This window comes from Pan paniscus, chromosome 10, assembly GCF_029289425.2.
Source record: "Pan paniscus chromosome 10, NHGRI_mPanPan1-v2.0_pri, whole genome shotgun sequence".
Lineage (NCBI taxonomy): Eukaryota > Metazoa > Chordata > Mammalia > Primates > Hominidae > Pan > Pan paniscus.
The window spans coordinates 87866256-87890938 of record NC_073259.2 but is presented as its reverse complement, the minus strand read 5'-3'; the positions used below and the strand labels follow the sequence as shown (position 1 = coordinate 87890938).

Here is a 24683-nt window from a genome sequence, read left to right as displayed (position 1 = left end):
ACCTTTTCCCCTTTGTCTTGGCAATTAACATTTGGTTACTCGTTACTTATGCAAATTTCTGCAGCCAGCTTGAATTTCTCCCCAGAAAATTGGGTTTTCTTTCACATTATCAGGCTGCAAATTTTTCATACTTCTTTGCGCTGCTTCCTTTTGAACACTTTGCTGCTTAGAAATTTCTTTCATCAGATACCCTAAATTACCTCCCTCAAGTTCAGAGTTCCACAGATCTCTAGGGCAGGGGCAGAATGCCACTGGTCTCTTTGCCAAAGCATAACAAGAGTGACCTTTGCTTTAGTACCCAACAAGTTTCTCATCTCCATCTGAGACCAACTCAGCCTAGACTTCATTGTCCATATCACTATCAGCATTTTGGTCAAAGCCATTCAGTAAGTCTCTAGGAAGTTCCAAACTTTGCTACATCTTCCTGTCTTCCTCTGAGCCCTCTAAACTGTTCCAGCCTCTGCCTGTTACCCAGTTTCAAAATTGCTTCCACATTTTTTGGGTATCTTTACAACTGTGCCCCACTACTCGATACCAAATTACTGTATTAGTCCATTCTCATGCTGCTATGAAAAAGTACCCGAGAGTGGGTAATTTATAAAGGAAAGAGGTTTGACTCACAGTTCCACATGGCTGGGGGTCCTCAGGAAACTTACAATCATAGTGGAAGGGGAAGCACAATCATAGTGGAAGGAGAAGCAAACACGTCCTTCTTCACATGGCGGCTGGAGAGAGACATGCCGAACAAAGAGGAAAAAGCCTCTTAAACCATAAGATCTTGTGAGAACTCACTCACTATCACAAGAACAGTAGCATAGGGGTAATCGTCCCCATGATTTAGTTACCTCCCACTGGGTCCTTCCCACCACATATAGGGATTATGGGAACTACAATTCAAGATGAGATTTGGGTGAGAACACAGCCAAACCATATCATTAGTAGTGGTAACATTTCTCAAATTATCTAGGTATGAAAATTATTGTTTAATATTTTTAAGTTTTTTAATCATTCTTTTGGCTTTTCTTATTCTAGTACATTTGATCAGTAACTAGTTATGCTTAAATAAATTGCCTTTGAAAGTAGTAATAATTGAACAGTAGCTGTAATTATTTTCTTTATTTATCTAGGGACACATTGATTTTTGAATCTGTTGCTGACTAAATTCCAATCTAATTTTATTTATTTTAATCTAAGAAATTTGGTTATATTTTAATATTTACTGCTCTTAAATCATAGTGACAGATGTTAGTCTAATCACTTTGTTATACCCACTTTAGTTTTATTATATACTATTTTCATTGTTTAAAAACCTTGCAATTATAGTAGGTGGGTTAAGGACCAGTTAAATGCATTATAAGATTTTTTTTCTTTTAAAACAGAAATCAAGAAAAGAAGCAGAATCATAGACTTTTCAAACTGATAATGATAATTAACACCTTAGTGTTTATCCCTGATCTAAACACTTTATATGTATTAATTAATTTAGTTTTCAGAACAACCATATGGGATAGATACTGGCATCACTCCCATCTTACAAATGAAACCAGAGCGTAGCATAGATTGTCTACCCTGAGGTAGTACAGCTAGTAAGTGGTGGATCAGAGATTCAAATCCAGCCAGTCTCGGTTCAGTATCTGTTTTCTTAACTTATCTTACTAATATCCAAAGAAGCTATGGCTTTCTCAGGATCACTGGCTAGTTAGTCAAAGCACTGAAATTAGAAAGCAGGTCTCCTAATACATAGTACAATTAGATTTTTTTTCCTTCAAGTTTTTGATGAGCTAAGCACGGTCTACATACTCTAATCGGTAGTATTTTAAAAATTTAAGAACAAGAGAAAGGTTTTTCTTTTCTAATTTAATTTTCTTAAACATAAGGAATTGCCCTTCACGTTAACTTTACACTTGGATTGTTTTTATGTGTGAATCAGATGTGAGCACAATTTGGAAGCTAAAGAGGGTAATTGCTTTGTCATTAGATAAAGATAGCATGAAATTAGATAAATATAAAAGAAGTAGGTTTTTTTTAACTTGAAGTTCAAAGGAAACAGAATAGTAAAAGACAATAAAAATCAGAATGTTTAAGATTGTAATGAAAGGAGGGATAAAAATAATAAAAAGCTACCTGTTTTAAAAGACAGTAAGAGAGTAACATTAAAAAAGCAAATCTAAGATAAATCACTTAATAGAAAGGTTATTAACATTAGGCATATCTTAAATGGGCTGATTATCTTTTGGTGGGAAATTTTTGATACAAGTAAAACTGCTTTACTATAGAAATGGTGGCATTTGATTTTTATAAAAATTATAATAGGTTGTGTTCATTCCATATATAGTACAATTTATTGTCTTCATAAGGTCTATTTGGAAAATCTTGTTGCAAGTTGCCTTCAAATGCAGTAATGAGATGTTATAATCTCTAGTTTGAAGATGACTTTTTCTATACATGTGTAATCTTGGAGTTTTAAAAATATTTCTGAATTATTGTCTGCTTTTTAAAAGCTGAGCTTCAGTTGAGTAATCAGCAGTTTAGTTGTCTTGGAAAAAATGGTAATGTGCTAATAAGCAGGCAAAATAAAAATACAGTTCAGGTAGAGGATAGTAGCTGGCATGACAGCAGAAACCATGATGTACTTGGGGACCTATGTGGAGGTCTAGATGGTTAGAACACTAGATGATGGTAAGGGAGAAAGACTATAGATGAAGTTAAAAATGCACTGAGACCAAGTCATAAAAGGCTTTGTCTTGTATACTAAAGAGCTTGAGCTTTGTCTTACAGAAGCAGCCATTGACAAATTTTATATAAAGCAATGACATCATATTTTATTTTTTCCAGTCCAGCAGTAGATTGAGGGATGAATTAGAAGGGACTAAAGACGGAATGAGTTAAGGGCTGGTAGCAGTAGTCAAAGTGTGAGACATAAGCTATGAACTAGGATAGTGATAGGGGCCATTTAGAAGACAGTCTAGAAGTGGCAACTCCAAATCTGGTAACTAATAGGATGGTGTATTAGTCAGGCTTCTCCATAGAGACAGAACCTGTAGGATATATGGAAGGGGATTTATTAGGAGCAACTGACACAGAATCACTGCAAAGTCCCACAATAGGTCACCTGCAAAATGAAGAACCAGAGAAGCTGGTAATCTGGCTGGCTCAAAGCCAGTAGCGTGTTTCAGTCCAAGTTCAAAGCCCTAGAAGCTGGGAAACTGACACTGCAGTGCCTGTCAGGCCTGACAGCTCCCCAAGGAGCCATTGGTGCAAGTCCCAGAGTCCAAAAGTTGAAGAACCTGTAGTCTGATATCCAAAAGCAGGAGGAAAAAAGGTATCCTCCTCCTGAAGGGAGAGAGCAAGCAGAAAGAGCAAATCCTCCTTTTTCAGCCCATTTCTCCCAGGTGATTGGATTGTGCCTGTGCACATTGAGGATGGGTCTTCCTCTCCCAGGCCACTGACTCCCATGTCACTTTCCTCTGGAAACACCCTCAACTGCACCCAGGGACAGTGCTTCACCAGCCATCTAGGAATCTCTCAATCCAGTTAAGTTGACACAATTAACAATCACAGATGGGGTGAGAGTAAGGTAAAGGGAGAAATTCAGATGACTTTCAGGTTGCTAGGTAATTGAGGGCACTTAGTGTAGGAAAACAAGACAGGCAGCAAATAGAATGGTTGGGGAAAAATTTGGTTAAGATTTTAGCATTGAGTTTGAGATGCCCATGGCATATTATTTTATTATTTCCCTAGTTCTCTCTCCTACAGGCTTAGATATGCAACTGATTACTTGATATCTCTGACCAGATATTTGTTAGGCATCTTAAACTTCACATTTCCGAAATTGAAGCTTTAATTTTTTCAGTTGCTCAGACTGAAAACCTCTGATTGATTCTCGACCTCTCTTTTTCTTCTGTATCCAAACTAACAGCAAATTCTCTTGGTAAGCCTTGAAAAACCCAGAATTCAACCACTTTACTGTCTGCACTGCTACCACCCTTGTTCAAGTTACCATAATTGCTTGCCTAGATTATTGCAGTAGCCTCCAAGTGGGTATCTCAGTATCTACTCAACTTTTCATCCTAAGTGATCCTCTTAAGTCAGATCATGTCACCACGCTCATTGTCCTTACTACTCTGTAGAGACCCTGTCCTTCTAAACAGAACATTCCTAGCAGGCTCCCACTTTAGGGCCTACTGGTACTTCCCTCTGCCTGGAATGTTTTCCCAGTAGTATGGCTGTCACTCACTTTATTTCTTGTTGTAATGTCATCAAAGAAGCTATGTTTTACCAACCTATATAAAATAACACCCCTTCTCATTACCCTTTCTGTTTCCTTTCCTTGCTTTATTTTTCTTCACAAATGAATCATCTTCTGCCATATCATAAGTTCACATCTATACCTGTAGCATCTAACAATGTACCTGGCAAAATAGTAGGTGCTCAGTATATATTAAATGTATGGATGGATGAATGAAAAATCTTGTCCAAACAGTTGTATACATGGATATGGATTATAGGAGAATCTTAGCTGAGGAAATGTGTGTGTGTGTGTTCTTGTTTTATATTTGTTCATTCATTGTTCATTTAGTGAACATTTACTGATCTCCCTGTACTTTGCTTTTTTTTTTTTCCCTTTTCTTTGAGGCAAAGTCTCACTCCGTTGCCCAGGCTGGAGTGCAGTGGCGTGATCTTGGCTTACTGCATCCTCCATCTCCTGGGCTTAAGTAGTTCTCCTGACTCAGCCTCCCAAGTAGCTGGGACTACAGGCACCTGCCACTATGCCTGGCTAATTTTTTTTTTTTTTTTGTATTTTTAGTAGAGACGGGGTTTCACCATGTTGGCCAGGCTGGTCTTGAACTGCTGACCTCAAATGATCTGCCCATCTCACCCTCTCAAAGTGCTTGAATTACAAGTGTGAGCCAACGCACCTGGCTCTGATCTCCCTTTGCTTTGTATCAGGTATTCTACCAGACAGTGGGGATAAAAGATAAAAAGGCCTATAGACTTGTGGAGTAAGGCAGATTGTAAATGCATTGCGGTGTGTGCTGTTTATTAAATAGCAAGTAGTCAAAGCCATAAGACCAGATGAAATCATTCAGGAATTTCAAGAGTATCTTTCTTTAATTTTTTTTCCAAGGTGTTGAGCTCTTTGAAGGTAGGAATTAGAGGGTCCTATTCATTTTTGTATTCTTCCCTTTTTTTGTTTGTTTTTTGAGACAGGGTGTTGCTCTCACCCAGGCTGTAATGCAGTGGCATGATCATGGCTCGCTGCAGCCTTGACCTCCTGGCTCAAGCGATCCTTCCACATCAGCCTCCCAAATAGCTGGGATTATAGGTGTGAGCCACCTCGCCTGGCCTCTTTCCACTTTTGTCACCTCAACCTAGGGTAGTGCTTAGAGTAAGTGCTTTTAAATGAATGAACATTTATATAACTTACTAAAATTATGAAAATAACTTTAATGGTATGAAGAATGTACTGTGTTGGAAAAGGAAATGAAGGGAGTTTGCTAGAGAAATAATCTATTTTAAGGTATGATATATTTTAGATGAAGACGGGACCTCCAAGTTGAAGCATTCAGTAAACATTTGTACCTGCTAGGCTAGATTTCATAGAACAGATCAAAACAGTAGATAGAAATTTGAGACTTATTCATTATAATTGTTAAAAAAAAAATTTAGCCCAAAGGATGCTTATACCTTAGGAAATGTTCAAGTTTTTAAAAAACAAGAAGAATAATCAGAAAGGAAAAATAAGATCAAAATAGTATTGTGAAGCAAAAACCAAGTAATAAGTAGAAAAAGTTAATACAAGGTCTACAATATCCCCACATTTTTTAGTTTAACCAACTTGTTATAAGCAGCCCATTTAAAAAAGACATACTTTCACTTTTAATTCTATTTAAACTTGACATGTTTTGGATAGTTTTATTTCCCAACATAGAACAATTTTAAGCAAAAATAAAAATAATTATTTTTATTTTATCAGGGGTTGATATAGAAGCAGCTCGAAAGGAAGAAGAACGGATCATGCTTAGAGATGCCAGGCAGTGGCTAAATAGTGGTCATATAAATGATGTCCGGCATGCAAAATCTGGAGGTACAGCACTTCACGTTGCAGCTGCTAAAGGCTATACGGAAGTTTTAAAGTAAGTATTGTTTTTTACAGAGTTTTTCTATTTTAGTTTGTCTTCTTTATTCATTGTTCCTTTTCTTAAAATACCTGCAAACGTTATTTTGAAGCAACATAAAAGAGTTCTTTAATGCCTGTTTTCAGGAAGAAAGAGAAAAACTACTTTGAATATGATTGCTTTTGTTCTAAAATTCTTTCAACTCTCTAATTATTACTATTTTTTAATCAGTTGTGATTTTCCAGTAAGTTGAATTTAAGTGTCAGTCACCTATTCTCTGTGACCTTTTGGCCTAATAAATCACTACAGAGAGTCATTTTGAGGTTCCAGATTGATAACTGGTTTGTGAGTCTTAAGAACAATGTCCTGTGAACATACCATCAATTTTGAGAGCTTGATTCCTGCAGAATATTTATTTACATGTAACTTATCTTAAATACAGTTTTCTTTTTTACTACATGAACACTGGAACTTAGTACTATTAGCACGCTATAAAATATTAAGCCATAAGCAACTTTGACTCTACAGGGCTGTATATTGTTTAGCAAATTTGCTTGGAACAAAGCTTCTTTATGTTGCAATAATATTTTTACTTCTGCAATGCAAATATTGGCAACTATATGAAGAAAATTATTCTGCGTATTATTCAATATATAAAATTATTCTTACATGTATGTGAAAGGAAGTAAGACCAGCACTTAGCAAAATCTACTGCACCTTTTATTAATATATTGCTTCTAATTCACTTGAGCTTCTATTATCAATCTTTCTTATTCCCACTCATTAGTAAAAGCAGTAAAGAATATATGAGTCACCTTTCCCAAGTTTCCTCCTCTTGGGTGACAGAGGCTCAGGCAGTCCTCCCACCTCAGCCTCTCTAGTAGCTGGGACTACAAGCATGTGCCACTACGCCCACTTAATTTTCATATTTTTTGTAGAGACAAGGTTCCACCATGTTTCCCAGGCTGGTCTTGAACTCCTGGGCTCAAGTGATCTGCCTGCCTCAGCCTCCCAAAGTGTTGGGATTACAGACTTGAGCCATCACCACCCAGCCTCCTCTTTTCAATCTCTATTCAACTTCAATAATTTAGGCCTTTTTCCTAAGAATAGTATGGCAGTGTTGCCTTTTTATTAGTTTTCTTGTCCACCTGTTTCTCTCTAATCCAAAACTTTTGTGAGTTGCCAACAGCATTTTTTTTTTTTTGAGAATAGAAAGTATTAAAGAGTATTACATAAAGGTAAGAATTGTTTCTTAAAGCACTTGTTTCTGTAAATATGTATATGAGTACTGGGTTATATTGCAAAATAGGTTTCTGGATGGCTTCCAAATGATCTTTGTAATTAGGTTATCCAAACTCCCAAAATCCTTTATTAGTTCTTAGGGGGGATCAGGATAAATTTTAAACTCCTCAACTTAGTACATAGGTTCTTCATTATCTGGCCACTGTCTTCCCTTTTAAGCTAAGCTACCACCATTGCCCCTAAAGTATGAATTGTGCCAGTTACATATATCTATTGAAGTTCTGTCATGATGTCTTAATGCCTTCCCTTGTTTCTGTCTGGATGCTTTTATTCACCATCTCTTCAACTTGGAGGCAAATTCTGCTCTATCCTTTGAATCAGTTAAAGGCCCTTAAGCATATGAAAAAAAATGCTCAACTTCATTCATAATTAAGTGCAAATAAAGCTACAATGAGTTACACTTTTACATCTGTCAAGTGGCAAAGATCAAAACATTTGACATCCTGTTGACAGGGTGTAGGAAAAGGCACTCTTACTAGTAGAAATGACAATTGAGCAAATTCAATCAAAGTAACAGTTATTCTTTAGTTCCCTGATTCTACCTCTAGGAATTTGTTTTTTTACAGATATTCCCACTCACATGGGAAGTAAGATACGTGCTAGCAGCATTGTTTATAATAGGAATAAGAGAATGGTTTAATAAATTATGGTGTATGCTTTCACTGGCATATTCTGAAACAATTAAAACAAGAATGAGAAATCTCCTTACATACTGTTGTAGAAAGAACACTAGGGTATATTATGAAATGTCAAAATCAAGGATCCAAGTATGTATCATTTGTATTTATTGTAAAAAAAATTAAAATTGTATTTGCTTATATATGCATGAAATCATTGTGTAAGGATCCAATAAAAATTAATAGTATGGTTATTTTGAGGTAGGGCAAGCTAGTTGGCTAAAAGCGGTGAGAGAGTGATGTCCCTATGTATCCTTTCATTCTTTTTTTTTTAACTTTGTGAACATATTACTTATGAAAGTTAAAACATATATGAAATAAAAATCAATAGAAAAGATGTTTCAAATGTAACCTTCTTCACATTTTCTCTCCCTCCCAAACACACACAACTCCTTTCAATTTGATTTTGATGCTTTTCAGTTTTGTACTCCCATTGCATGTCTATTCATAGAACCTATCCTTGAGAGTTGGTTGTTGTTTCACTTCCAGTAAAAGCTCCTTGAATATAGATAGTCTTTTTTTATGTTGAAAAAATTTACCTCTTTTTTCTCTCCAGACAGACTTCTAAGTACTTAAAAATGTTGCTCAGCATATTTAACATTATTATTGTTCATATTTCCTAAGGGGGAACAGCATTTTTCTCTTACATTCCAGTATTGTTTCTGCCTCTATTAATAAGGTTTCTGATAATATATATCAGTGGAGATATTTCTTTGGACTTATATCTTTCAGCTTTTCTTTAGATAATGGCTCTTAAATGTTGGTCTGCAGGCAGGTGACAGGCAATGATATGAAAATCATATGGGGGACTTATTAAGAATATAGATTAGCAGGGCCCATCTCTCCATATGCTGATTGAGTAGTACTGGGGTGAGCTGGGGAATCTATTTTTAAAAAACAAGCCCTTCAGATGGTTCCGTTACAGAGGCAGGATTAGAAACAGCTGTATTAGATGTTGTTAGGAAATACCAGATTTGTTCTTAAATAAATAAAGGGGGATTATACATTAGCTGTCACTACCACCTCCTGTAGGTAAAAAGAAGGTCCTTCTCAAGCTCAACATCTTGGAAAGTGAGGTAAAGGTTAACTAGATTTCATGAGTTGTATTTAGTGTTCGTTCACCTGTTTGTGTGGGGCTATGCTATGTGCAGTTTATAGACCCATCCTTGCTGTCTGTGAGCTTAATGTCTAAATAAAATAAAGGTTGTTGTCAGTATGTAGTTAGAAGGGCATACTAACATAATTTATGCAACTCTTTGCATTGTATTAAAATGTGTTTCTGTTTTAGCTTGTTGATGATTGGAGTATCTGCTTTCTACTGCTCAGAAAAATAGATCCGACTCCTTGGAATATGTTTTTTGCTTTGTTTTGTTCTTAAAAGATTGTCATTTTCCTTTGAAAATTTTCAGCTCCTTAATTTCAAGGCAACAGAAATATTACAAAACAAGTTTCTTTGATTCCAATGTATTCTTAGAACACATTTAGCCCGAGATTATGTATTATATGGAAACCTGAAGATGATAGTTCCTGCAATAAATCAGTTTTACATACAAAGTGATTCATCAGTTTTCGATTTTACATTGAAAAATTATGGGCTTTTCTGTGAAAATTTCACTTACAAGTCATATTAACAAGAATTAATCAGTGTCACACCAAACCATAAGACTTAGAGTCATTAGGAATTAATTAAAACTGCATTATTATGGCAATGACTCAAGATCCTCTTTTTCCGAGTTTTTTCTGAGAATTACTTTGTATTTGCCATAGTTAATTCATTGAGGGGGAAGGATGTGAATTCTGAAAAGAAATTAACTGAAAATTGTAGTTAAATTGCATGGTAGATAGCTTTTGATCATGATCGTTTATTTCTAGATTTTAATGATTGTCTAATTCACTGTAATTTCTTTAGACTTTTAATACAGGCAGGCTATGATGTTAATATTAAAGACTATGATGGCTGGACACCTCTTCATGCTGCAGCTCATTGGGGTAAAGAAGAAGCATGTCGAATTTTAGTGGACAATCTGTGTGATATGGAGATGGTCAACAAAGTGGTAGGCGTTTTAAATGTATTTTAATACTTTAACTTTTAGAAATATAGTTTTAGAAAGTATATTTAGAAATATAGTCTCAAAAGGTTATAAGGATTACATTATATAATTATATTTTTATTAACTGTATAAAACATTTTTTCAGCCAACTGACTTACTAATTAATGGTTTAAGTCTTTTCAGCTACCGTATGAGGTGGTTCTGGCCTTGTACTGCAAAGAAAGAAGTATTGCTCTTTCAGTAATCAGATTGCCATACATGTAGAGTAGATTTGGATACTTGCATTAATGCTATGTTCTTAGGAATTCAGAAGCTAAGAAAATGTTGCATTCCTATGTGAATGTTTTCTGCCACCCCTTTGAGTTGGAACACATGTAGAAGTGTGTTTCTAATTCTTTAGCTGATGGTCTTTTAGCTTGCTTATAGAATTCTTTAAGTGACATGAATAATGAGGTCTTACAGCAGGTGATGACAGTAAATATAACTATAAAGTTTTATGCCAAAGGGGATCATTGAGATGCAACATCATCTAGTCTTCTAGTTTTGTAGATGAGAAAATAGTTGAGTTGAGTGAGGTAAATGATGTACTTAATACCACAATTACGTAGAAGGAGGGAGGGAGAAAATGTCATACAAGCGTTTTTCACAAAATCATGAAAAGATTCAGGTTATCAAGTTTCTTGTTAAACTAGACTTCTCTCCTCTACTCCTTTTTAGATACACTATCAGTCAATAGCCAGTCACCAGTATTTCTGCTAGTCTCTTCCTACTCTGTGTTGGTAGGTAATAAGTATCACGGAGAACTCAAAACACGTCTCCTCTAGTGGGTTTGATTACCTTTCCATAGAATGTTCCTTGTATATTGCATTTTATAGGATAATATCATAGGTTATGTAGCAGAGATTCATAAAATGATCTCATCTTTATTCAAAACAGGGCTAATTCTTTTGCTGTTTTTGGAGTAGAGTTTTAAATATCTTGTTTTCATTAACTGATTTAAAAATATATTTTATATAAGAAATGTGCAGGCATGAAAATCATAGGAATTGGTAAAAGTCTCAAGGAAAGTAAAAAAATTTGGGGGAATGATTGGTTTGTACTTATATACAAATACAAAAATCTTTGGGTTGAATTTTTAGTTAAAACTTTCAATAATTTACTTTCTCTGTTGTTTTTCATCATAATAGTTGTTTTGTAATCAGCATTAGAAGACAAATAAATATTGATACTATTCAAGTAAAAGGCCAGCTAATTTTAGCTTCGCAAGTCGTGTTACCTCTCTTTTCATGTAGAAATTCCCCTTCAGAAATTTTTTTCTGAAAAGATTAGCGGATACCTATTAGCCTCTGAACTCTGGTCTGCATTCTTCTCTCCCAAACAGTGACCTTTTACCACATGTCCATTCATATGGGCAGTGCTGATAATTGGTTCATTTAGTAACAGTAGCCTCCGGATGAGAACTAGATGAGAGAAGCTTATTAATTGAAATGGTTTCCAAAAAGGATTATTTCACTTACAAGTTGAAACATGGTGTGTTTCCCCTACTGAATCAGTATTCTAGTGAAACATACACAATATATTGTATGTATGACAAAAATTTTATTGGCATCTGGCCAACAATTGTCTAAGTCCTATGCTATACAATTTATCATAATTTTGCTATCAGAGGAGTGCGTGTAAAATTATTTTGCCTTATATCCTTTTTTAAAAAATTACTATAGTAGCAGCTCCTTATGTCACTCTAAATTTTATTTACTCCTTATCTGTCATTCGATATTTCAGTAGATCTTTATGTGATCTTAAAAGAATTGTGAGCCAGGCTTTGTGGTATGCACCTGTAATCCCAGCTACATGGGAGGCTGAGGTAGTAGAAGGATCACTTGAGTCCAGGAGTTCAAGGCTGCAGTGAGTCATGGTTGTGGCACTGCACAGCAGTGGGCAACAGAAGGAGACCCTGCTCAAAAAAAAAACAAAAAACAAAAACCCGAAACAATTGTGCCTCATATTTATATAGAATTTAAAGGTTTTCAGCCTTTTTTACACATATTACCTAATGCAATTCTTTTAACGACCCTGTGAAATTAAGTTTTTTGGATTCAGGAACATGATCAGAGAAGTCAAGTATATTTTCCTAAAACCCTGAAATTGTTTTATCTTTTTATTCTGCTAAGTTCCTCTATAACTTCTTTTCGTTTTAGTTTCCTCATCTTTTATTTTTCAAGATACTATTAAGCTATAAAAATATAAATTTTAATCAAAATATTTTTCTTTTAAAAATCAAGATTTTAAAGACTGCTTTTTATAGTGAGGAGCTACATAATGTCTATAGCATTCTAAAGGACTTTGTGCCATAAATATATCCAAATACAAGGCTTTTTTTTTCATTTGAGAAGTTCTATTTTAAGACCTTGATTTTTAAAATTTTAATTTCATAACTTTGCATGTATGAATTAGACTGTTTTTATTGTCTACATTTTAAATTGTCATACATCATGTTCAGTCAAAATAAATTACTTTGTCTTAATTATGTAAGCCTGCCTATGTGAATTTATATTGTCATTGGATACCTTCCTTAGTACTTACAGATTGAAGATTATTACTAAATTGTTTTAAAAACGATATTAAAGATGTGCACTTAAGGTACTACCAGAGTTTAGATAAATTATTTAGTACTAGAAAACATGATTTGGGAAAATAATGTATAATATAGTAAGTGTAACAAATATATAGAAAATCTGAAACTTTCTACATGGAAGTGAGAGAAATAGTCTAAAAATATTTAGAGATTTCAGTTTCATTTCTTTAAATTATTTGCAAACTGTAATACATATTTACTGTCATTTTAATTCATTATTATAAATTACGTGATACAGACCTTAAATACAAAGGTTTTTATTTGCTTTCTTAATTTATTAAAATAATTGCTTTACTAGAATGTATCTAATATTGTTCTTTCTTTAAATATTGACTAGAATGCTTTTCTGGTTGGAATTTCTCTTACCGAATTAATACAACGGTTAGCAGACAAGTTTTTAGATTAATATAACTGTCATTATAAAGATTTAAATGAATAACAAAGCTATTTCTGCTATTAATGGACACAAGAATTTTTTTTACCCTAATTCCATCTGAATTTATTTTTATTTTTGATAAAGACAAAATGACACACTAGTAGAGACCTAGATTGTATTCCCACTTTCTCTTAATGACCTGTATGACCTTGGGCAAATACCATGCACGCAGACTGAGTTTCTTCATCTGTACAGTGAGAATCATTCTGATACTTGTCCCAGCTACATTATTCGTTGTTGTGAAGATGAAGAGGTTGTACCTAAAAAAAAATTTGGTTAGAATAAGTGAGTAAAGAAAAATGAAGAAACTATGAAGTTAGACTTATAATGTCTCTAGTGTGTTTGTGACTCTTAATAGATGTATTGGACTGATTTTTTTTTTAAGCAGTTACTTTTAAGATAGTTCTCTTGATAAAGTTTTTATGTTCTCATACCTCAGCATTGTGTCCTCATTTGTTGCCTGGTTGCTTTGAGTGACACTGCTTATATACTATAAATGTGTTTATACTCTATCAATGAAGCATAATAGCCTTATAGTAGTTAAGAACCAAATAATGTTTATAACTTCACGACTGTTAGCTTTATAACTGTGCTGCAGATTGTTTAAAGAGCATGTTTAAGTTGATGAGTTAAGTTGATGAGTGTGCTTTTTTTGAAATTAGAAATTCTTATAGCCCACATTTTACTCTAATTTGATTGTGTATCAGCTGCTGTTTGCAAAGTAGATTCATTTATCAAGGGAGAAAGTGAAAATAAAGGTTAGTAGGGTGATCCAATTTCTTATTCTTAAAGAGGAGAGCTCCTTGATTATTAAAGTGACTCCATTGCATTTAACTGCTAGAAAAATTTAATTACAGTTCAAACATTTTCAAGGTGGGGTAGTTCATTCATGAAAAGGGTTGATAATGCTTAAAATGATATTTAAAAAGAAGTCACTGAATTATTTCCACATAACATAATCTTAAACACACTTTACATTAAATAGCATTATTAACATTTTAGAACTGATTATGTAAAGCATATGATATAGCAAAACTAGAATTAACATGTATTTCTAATTTAAAGGGCACCTTAAGTTTTGAGCCAGTTATTTGATTTCAGAACTATTTATTCTTCAGGAATTTAAATTTTGGCTTCTATTTCCCAAGATTGAAATGGCAGGAAAGTTTGTTAAAACGAAAACTTTTTATCTTGGACTGAGTGGGAAAGGATAGATTGTCTCTTAAATTCCTACTGGTAAGACTTTCTAGCAAGAAAAGGCAAGTATGATAAGTATTTTTGAATCTTGTAAATTTATGTACATACTCACCTATTTTGAAAAAGCAGTATTTTATATACTTTGAAGATATACTTCATAGGGCTGGGCACAGTGGCCCATACCTATAATCCCAGCACTTTGGGAGGTGGAGGTGGGCCTGAGCCCTGGAGTTCAAAACCAGCCTGGGCAACATGGTGAAACTCCATCTCTACAAAAATATACAAAAACTAGTCAGGCGTGGAGGTGTGCACCTGTGGTCCCAGCTACTCAGGAGGCTGAAGTGGGAGGATCACCTGAGTCCCAGGAGGTTGAGGCTGCAGTGAGCCACGATCATGCCAGTGCACTCCAACCTTGGTAACAGAGCAAGATCCTATCTTTAAAAAAAAAAAAAAAAAAAAAAAGATACCTTTCATAGACAATGACTTTTTATTTTATTAACAGACAATGGGAAAACTAGCTCAGATATTGGCTAGCTTATAGTTTGTTTTATAGTGTTTGGAAATTAGCTCCTTTCTGAATACATGTTAACATCCTGATGTTGGTATAGAAACGAGGTTTGTTGTTTGTTTCTAAACGGAAAAATTAATGTGATTTTAGAAGCCATTATTTCTTATCCATTCTGATCTTGTTGTGGATATAGGAATACTATTAAGAAATTTTAACTTCCTTTCAGAATTATATTTTTTGTTGCTAAAAACATTTTTTTTTCTGTGAAAGGATCATATACTGGATAACATACAAAGAAGACTATATTCTAAATAATGAACTTGTAAGCATCCTGGAAACTTGTACAGTAGGGCTATTATAAGGACTAATGCAGGCAGCAGGAAATTATCTTACTATGTTTAGTCAGCAGCTCTTTGAAATTTTCTCTTTCACAGTGAATTAAAATGGATTGACATATGTTCATCTGGACTAATTTTAAAAATTAAGCCATACCTGTGGCTGGCTGAATGTTAAACAGCTTAAACATATATATATTTTTAATTTTATTACTCTACCAAGAAGTTAATTAAGTTTTAGGAAGTCATCAAAAAGAAAAAGTCTCAAAAGGTTAAATTACCCAGTAATTTTGCCCTTAACTGTATGTTGAAGAAAATGAAAACAGGTGTCCACACAAAAAGTTGTATATGAATGCTCATAGCAGCATTATTCATCATAGGCAAAGAAAAAAAAATGCAGATGTCCACCTGATGACTAGATTAGCAAACTGTATATATCATGCAATGGAATATTATTCATCAAAAGAAATGAAGTGATACATGCTATAACATGAATGAACCTTGAAAACATATAGAGTGAAAGAAGCCAGTCACAAAGAACCATATATTGTATGATTCCATTTATAGGAAATGCCTAGCATAGGCAGACCTATAGAGACAGAAAGTAGATTAGTGGTTGCCTTGGGCTGGATGCAGACAGTGACTACTAAAGGGTATGTTCCTACTTCTTAGGGTGATAAAAATATTTGAAATTGGTTATTTTGATAGTTGTACAACTCTGAATATCCATAAAACCATTGAATTGTACACTTTAAATGAGTGATTTGTATGGTATATGAATTATATCTCAATAAAGCTGTTACCAAAAAAATAAGGGGAGATATTCTCAGCTTCTGTCTCACATAAATTTCACATACATTGCCTTAGAGTTGTATGTTTTTACAGTAGTTATTGTATCATTTATAACCACTGTAAAAAATGTTATCCAACTTCTTTATATAAAATTATACAGAATTACTGAAGGCATTTTATGATTTATTGACTTTTGACCATCACCATCCCCCCTTGTTTCCTACGTAGGGCCAAACAGCCTTTGATGTAGCAGACGAAGACATTTTAGGATATTTAGAAGAGTTGCAAAAGAAACAAAATCTGGTATGTTTGATGACTAATAATTGCCTATATTACTTATCTTAATAACTTTGAATTTGAAACAATTACAAAAGTATTCTTGTGATGTTTTGTACTTTTTGGTTTTAAGTTATCCTTAAGTTTCACTAAATGATAGTGAAAGAGAATAAAGGGTGGTGATATTTAGCCTTTTGTGTTGCTTATCCCCATTTCTATTTCCTCCCCTTCTCAAAATGAATACTCATATATGTCCTCAAGAATAACATTTTTATAATTTCATTAGAGTGTTTTACTTAAAAGATGGAATCTATAAAATCTCATATATCCAATAGCAGGTCCTAGATAAGCAAGGAGTTATATCACTAGAAAACAGTTTTTTTTTTTTTTTGGAGATGGGGTCTTACTCTGTCCCAGGCTAGAGTACAGTGGCACGATCTCAACTCACTGCAGCCTCCACCTCCCGGGTCCGAGCAATTCTCCTGCCTCAGCCTCCTGAGTAGCTCGGACTACAGGTACACGCCACCATGCCCGGCTAATTTTTTGTGTTTTAGTAGAGATGGGGTTTCACCGTGTTGCCCAGGCTGGTCTTGAACTCCTGAGCTCAGGCAGTCCTCCCGCCTCGGCCTCCCAAAGTGCTAGGATTACAGGTGTGAGCCACTGCGCCCAGCCAGAAACAGTTCTTTAAGTAAAATATCCTCAGCCAGCCTAAGTGGTTAGTGGATCTCGACTTTTTCAGTAAAGTTGGAGGGATGTAAAAAATCCATCTTAGCCCTGCATGGAGCTTTTTAATTGTCTAGCCTATTTCATTCTTTATTCAAGCTCTTTCCTTTTCAGGTAAAACTTAATTTATTTATTTCTTTGTTTTGTCTTATTTAATGTCTGAAAAACTACTTTGTTATTATTTTAAACTCTGCATCTTAGTAATAGTATCTTAATAGTTTTCTTATTTTCCTTTGCATAACTTTGTACAAAGCTCCATAGTGAAAAACGGGACAAGAAATCTCCACTAATTGAATCAACAGCAAATATGGACAATAATCAGTCACAGAAGACCTTTAAAAAGTGAGTAAAATATTCAAGTACATTTGTTACTTTTGTGAATGAGTTGGCATAGTGGCCACAGGCATGATTATTGTGGATCTGGGAAGAATGAATATATTTTAACCTTTTGTATTTCTAATCATTTGAACACTGTTTTCCTTTAACAGCAAAGAGACGTTGATTATTGAACCAGAGAAAAATGCATCCCGTATTGAATCTCTGGAACAAGAAAAGGTTGATGAAGAAGAAGAAGGAAAGAAGGATGAGTCTAGCTGCTCTAGTGAAGAAGATGAGGAAGATGACTCGGAATCAGAAGCTGAAACAGGTAAAATTAAAAGATAAATGCATTTTCGTTGAATTTTGTGGCAGTGTAAAATAAGACAAGAAGAGACGTAATTTTTAAATTTTTCAGACTGATTTGCTACTTGTTTAGATACCTGCCACGCTACTAAATTATCTTTCAGTGAATGCTAGAAACTTACATATAGTTGTGAATTTATTATTATTTAATTATCTGGAGGCTGTTGTTCACCTCTGCATTTTGCCGACCTATATTTAAAGAAGTTGCAGAGGCTTCTAAGACTCCTTAGGTACAGATAGGTTGTGAGTGGGTTCTCAGCAATTGAGAAATGCTCCTGTTCCTTCTGAGGTCCAAACGTCCAGGATGCCGGTCCCAACAGCATCCCAAATTTTCCCTAAGAAATAGTAAAGTAGGAATGGAGTAAAAACTCTTTCCTGTGAGGGTGTGGGGGAATTTGCTTTGTTTTGAGAAATTTTAAAGATACAGAAAAGTATAATAAACAAACATTCATATTCCAACAACCTCGACTTAAGACTTTAACTACTGTGACATTTAATCATATTTACTTCAATTTCTTAAATGAAGTTAAAACATTATAGATGTCTTTTTTAGTCACCCACCCTAGTCTGCTTCCCTTTCCTTCCCTCAAAGGCAATCATTATCATGAGTTTTTTTCTGTAATCTTCTAGTTCATTTTTATAGTGTTACATATGTGTATTCATATGTAACATATAACAATTATAATATTGTTTTGTGTTTTTTTCATATGGTAGGAATTGTTATACATCTTTTTTCACTCAAAAGTTATGTTTTTTATATTTGTCCATAAATCTATTTCTATAACTTGATCTGCATTTTTTTTTTTTTAGCTATTGTATAGTATTCTATTAAATATGTCTGTTTCCATTCTGATGAACATTTACCTTATTCTCAAACTCCTGGGTTCAAGTGATCCTCCTCAGCTTCTCCAGTAGCTGGGACAACAAGCACATGTTACCATGCACATCTAATTTTATTTTTGTTTTTTGTAGGGTTAACTATTTTGCTGAGGCTAGTCTTGAACTCCTGTCCTCAAGCAATTCTCCCACCTCAGCCTCCCAAAGTGCTGGGATTACAGGCATGAGCCATTGTGCTCAACCTATAGCCTAAAGTTATTTTTATGCAGTTAATCTCCTCCCTGGGAGACATTACTTAGCTCTCAGTCTGTAGTCAAGTATATCATTACAAATTAAACTATGTGCACAAGAGAGCCAAGACTTGCACCCAGATCTCCTAACTTGTATTTTAAGTCTTTTACTACTTATGTAGTATAATTCAAGAACTAGAAGTCCAGGCATCTCTTTCAAAGATTTCTAGGTTTTTGTTCATCACTAAATTTTTTCTTCATTAGCCCTTGTTTGTATACAAGTCACTGTTCAATGTTAGACACCAAGGAACTATTTAAAACAAACAAGAGACCTTAGGCCAGTTTTAGCACTAACCAGCAAATCTTCTGCTATCTTTTGGTTGAATTTCCTTGATTATAAAATGAGAAAAATCGGGCTATATGACCTAGATGGTTCTTAAAACTCTAGTATTCTATTAAGTATAACTAATTACCATCAAATTGCATTGTATTTGTTCCCGGTTTGGAATTGAAACGTACTAATTGCTCTCTACTCAGTTTCTCACTGAGCTAACTTTAAATGTTCCTTTTAAGCATTGTACTATGATAATTTTGTTCTTCCTGTTGCTAGTGGTCAGTTGTGCCAGGAAAATTTGACTGTCTCAAGAATTAACCCATGTAAATGCTGTGTGGTTCCTTTCCTCTCACTCTTTTAATATCAGCTAGGCTTTATCATACTTTATTTGGAAAGCTTGAGAAAGCAGCCATTTCCCTGTAGCGCTACAGCTTAATTTGACAATTTGTAAACCATTTGTTCTTTCTACTTTTTGTAAGGTTATTTCCTTGGGAAACTATTTGACGTAAAATAACTATTTTGCTGAATTTTGTAAAATAAATAATTTGCCAAAACAGTTTTTCTTCAGTGTTCTTTCTCTTCTCATAAAGCAGATAAAAATGAGAGTGCAACCATAAGTTTTAGTTACCTTTCAAACAATTTACAATTGTGAAAGTTAGTTGAGAAAATGAGAAAGAAGAGTACATTTTTGCTTTTAGGGTTCTTTCTTCTAGGATTTTTTTGTTCTTTGTTGAAATCAAATGGATAGAAAGACTACAGCAATATTAATAACATTTACAAAGTAAGTTGGATGGTGGGGCTGGGTGCTGTGGATCATGCTAGTAATCTCAGCAGTTTGGGAGTCCAAGTCTGGAGGATTGCTTAAGCTCACGAGTTCAAGACCAGCTTGGGCAACATGGGGAAGCCCTGTCTTTACAAAAAAAATACAACAATTAGTAGGTGTGGTAGCACACACCTGTAGTCCCAGCTACTCAAGAGGCTGAGGTGGGAAGATCGCTTGAGCCTGGGTAACAGGCTTCAGTGAGCCAAGATCATGCCACTGTACCCCAGCCTGGGCAATAGAACAAGACCCTGTCTCAAAGTAAATAAATAAGTTGGATGGTGGTACATGGGGTTTATCTTATTTGTTATTTATATCTCCTACTAGACTGCAAGTGAAGGTATTTTGTCTTTTCATTGGCTGATATATCCCTAGTACCTAGGGCACTACTTGAAGAATGGGGACACTTATTATTTGTTGATTGATTCTCTACACAGTTAGGTGGATTATTTTCCAAGAAGATGATATTGTGCCCATTTAACTTTAGACTTTTTAGGAGTGGGAAGACATGCTCTTTGGGACATTTAACCATACTGTTTGACAGGAATGTAAGGTAATTATTGACAAAAGCACTTTTAGATTTCCTTGATTAAAGAGGAACCATCAGTTTTAGATCAGTAATAATAGTTGTTTATCCATTAGAAAATTGCATAGCTACTGTTAAGTTTTTAGTTACATTGCATTCATGCATTCAAATTTTAAATCTTAAATTTCTTTTTATTTTCTTCATTTTAAAAGTACAGAAGTCAGATTCTATTTGTGCGTTTTATTGTCAGAAGCTTTGTTGTGTATCTTTATTATCTTAACTATTTATTTCAGCATATATATAGAGACAAGTCTAGAAGCTCCCTGAAAAACTGACTTGCGAAAAGGAATCACAGTGGGGAAAGACTTTTAGTTAACAAAACCTTAAACAAAAATGGAATATAAAATGATTTTTTCCCAGCCATTGAGACCAAATATATATGGAATCTTGACTCTTAATTGTTTGTCTTTAATAGATAAGACAAAACCCCTGGCTTCTGTAACTAATGCCAACACTTCTAGTACACAAGCAGCTCCTGTAGCTGTTACAACACCTACTGTGTCATCAGGTCAAGCAACACCTACATCACCTATTAAAAAGGTAAGCCAAAATTGTATTTGCTGAAAATACATGTATTCTATTTATGTACCACTTGGACTAACTCATTAAAGTAATTCTGAATTTTTATAGTCTGTTGCAAAACTATGTAAGATTTCAGAATATAAATATGTATTTATGTTTCTAAGTTGAATGAGATTTCTTCTGAATCATGTTTTTTTATCCTTTTTGCAATCGATATTACTGTTGATATTACAGTTGGTAGTTAACAAATATTACATACAGTTGATAATAAATGGCAGAAAGATAAAAATTTTTGTAATATTAAAATCAGTGATTGTATTAGTTTTTTTTTTTTCTATTGAACTTTTATTTTGGGAAGCTCAGGTTTTATATCCTTTATCTCTATTAAGTAGAGGTGTGCATGTTGATAATTTCACACACGGGTAAGTTACAAATACTACTACCACAAGTCAATGAGAGAACTAGAATCTAAATTTTTTAAACTCATAGTACAAAGCGCTAGGCAGGCAACTTTGGTATGCCAGTAGGAGCATGATCTCTGAGGTCAGATAAACCAGAGATGAGCTCCTGACTCTACCTTATTAGTTGTTATGACCTTGAGCAAGTTACTTACTATCTTCCTTTTGTATAACAAAATAAAATAAAGAGAAATACAGTTAATATTGTAAGGATTGGTTGAGATAGCCTGGCCAGTAAACTGAGTGTGTTTTCAAAATGTTAGTTTCATTTCTTTCTCTTCTTTCTGTTCTCTGTCTGTTCTCCATCCCTCTCGTCTCTTCTCTCCACCGAAGCAGTGTTTTCCAGTTAGTGTGTTAATCTTTTTAAGACTTTACGTTTTCCTGCTTCTCTGGAACCTATCTTTCTTTTAACCCAAATTAACAATTAAGAGTTTTTGTTTGTTTATGTTTGACCTACTAGTCTCTTTTCAAAGATTTCTCTTCACCCGTCCTTTTTTTTATCTTTTTTTTATCATTTCCCTCTCTGTCCACACATACCTTTTTTTTTAACCAAACCCTTGAAAAATTGATTGCAGTAATCATAACACTTCATGCCTAAATATGTCAATATGTATCTCCTAGTACAAGGCTATTATCCTTCATTCTCAAAATAATCACACTTAGGAAATTTAACTTTGGTATAATACTATTATGTTATTAATAACTAATATACCCAGATTTTCCCAATTGTCCTTTGAGTCTTTGTTTGTTTTTTAAAATCAGGGGTCCACTTGGATTGTACATTGTGTTTAGTTGCCTTTGAACTTCTTATTTTGTTGCTCGTTTGACATTATGTGCATGAGTTTAAGGACTGATTGGTTTTTAAATCCTCACAGCATTTCTGTTGTGTTGTCAGTCTTGCCAATATTTGGATTTGGCTTTAGGTGGTCAAAATATAGATCTTTTTGAAATCATAAACTACAGAATAAAAAAAAAAAATCCCTGCTGTTAGTAATAATCCTTCTCTCAAACTTCGCAAGGAAGGCAGTAATGTAAATTATTAGTGGTAGAAACGTCTTGGTTTCATTGGTACATAGTTTGAATATTGAGAAACTGTATGAATCACTTATCTTACCTTATATATTCCAAAACTGAGGGCTTCTTGAATTCAGTTGGAACTCATGTTCATATGATAATAATTATGTATGCTTTAGTTAAGAAATTCTCTAAAAGCAGTTTGTCTGCAAAATTTTGAAGACTGTTAATCATCCTATAACTAGCGTCACTATAAACTGCTTTAATTAAAGTTTATTTTACTTCTAGGACCCCCATGTACTTCTTCAGTGAATACTAAATTCATTCCTGCATCTTTTGATCTGTTTAGACTATAATGTTATCAGAAATTCCATCTCCCTGGAATACCTAGGCAAGAAACTGGCTATCTTTTTTTTTTTTTTCTTTTTGAGACAGCCTTGCTCTGTCACCCAGGCTGGAGTGCAATGGCACGATCTTGGCTCATTGCAACATCTGCCTCCCAGGTTTAAGCGATTCTCCTGTCTCAGCCTACTGAGTAACAGGGATCACAGGCACCTCCACCACACCTGACTAATTATATTTTCAGTAGAGATGGGTTTTCACCATGTTAGGGTATTCTCGAACTCCTGACCTTGTGATCCGCCCACCCAAAGTACTGGGGTTACAGGCGTGAGCCACTGCACCCAGCACTGGCTGTCTATCTTTTGGGTATTTGGCTAAGTAATCCCTTTCCTACTACAGTCAAATGATTACGGTAAACTTCCTGTGTTCAATTTTCTTTTTCTTTTTCTCACATATAGCCAACATTTATGGCAATGTAGTTCTCAATTTATACCTAATGCCCTAACTGAAAAGAAATACTTTATAACCTCTGTTAGTATAGTGGGCCAGTAATCTCTTGGCTGTAAAAGTTCTTATTCAAAATCACTCTTGATTCTGTAATTAAGCTAATATAATAACATCTGCTTCTAAATTTGCATATTTAGAAACTACTTTATTCTCAGTTTCAAGCACCATAACTTACTTTGAAGATTATATTGTTTCTTTGTTCTTAAAGTTTTGTAACCAAATTTTATTCAAAACGATCATGTGTAAAAATTTTGAATTTTTTTTTTTTTTTTTTTTTGAGACAGAGTTTCACTCTTGTCACCCAGGCTGGGGTGCAGTGGCGCAATCTTGGCTCACTGCAACCTCCACCTCCCAGATTCAAGTGATTCTCCTGCCTCAGCCTCCTGAGTAGCTGAATTACAGACACCTGCCACCACACCCAGCTAATTTTTGTATTTTTAATAGAGACGGGGTTTCATCATGTTGGCTGGGTTGGTCTCAAACTCCTGACCTCAGGTGATCCACCCGTCTCGGCCTTGCAAAGTGCTAGGATTACAGGCATGAGCCACCGTGCCTGGCCTGAAATTTTTTTTTTAATGAAGAGGGGGAGTCTTTTTTTTTTTTTTTTTTTTTTTTTTGGGACGGAGTCTTGCTCTGTTGCCCAGGCTGGAGTGCAGTAGCACGATCTTGGCTCACTGCAAGCTCCGCCTCCCAAGTTCACGCCATTCTCCTGCCTCAGCCTCCCAAGTAGCCGGGACTACAGGCATCCACCACCACACCTGGCTAATTTTTTGTATTTTTAGTAGAGACGGGGTTTCACCGTGTTAGCCAGGATGGTCTCGATCTCCTGACCTCGTGATCCACCCGCCTCAGCCTTCCAAGGTGCTGGGATTACAGGCATGAGCCACCATGCCCAGCCGAAGAGGGAGTCTTCTTATCAATATTGTATGACTTTTAAAACCTGTTATATTCAGTGATTCTTATACTCCTGTATCTACTTTAATTTAGCATATTAGTATTTTTTAAAATTGTTTCAAGTTTATCTGTAACTTTAGTGACCTAACATTAAATTTCCTTTAACAGATTGTTAATTTCTAATTGCATCTTAAAAGGTTTTGCAATTATCTGTTTTTAGGTTCCCAGTCATGACTCCACTTCTAATATTTAGATAAAGTTATCAAGTTCTCCAGCTTCCTACCCCAGTACATAAACTATGTATGTGTGCACTTGTGTTCATGGCAAGACAGATCACAAAAATGGAAGCACACGAAACAGTTTTACATGCTTATTTTCTTTTAATAACTTGGGTTAACTATGGTGAA

At 34.7% G+C, this 24683-nt stretch overlaps 1 protein-coding gene across 4 annotated transcripts in view; it reads left to right on the top strand.

Moving 5' to 3' along the window:
- The window catches only part of PPP1R12A (protein phosphatase 1 regulatory subunit 12A), a 164005-nt gene that overhangs the window by 99363 nt on the left and 39959 nt on the right, over window positions 1–24683 (top strand). For all 4 annotated transcript variants that reach the window (XM_008958330.6, XM_034936274.3, XM_003832870.7 and 1 more), the window contains exons 4-9: window positions 5978–6137; window positions 10008–10152; window positions 16281–16355; window positions 17305–17393; window positions 17540–17697; window positions 20955–21079. In XM_008958330.6, coding sequence (XP_008956578.1) covers window positions 5978–6137; window positions 10008–10152; window positions 16281–16355; window positions 17305–17393; window positions 17540–17697; window positions 20955–21079 — 752 coding nt within the window. The remainder of the gene's footprint in view (window positions 1–5977; window positions 6138–10007; window positions 10153–16280; window positions 16356–17304; window positions 17394–17539; window positions 17698–20954; window positions 21080–24683) is intronic.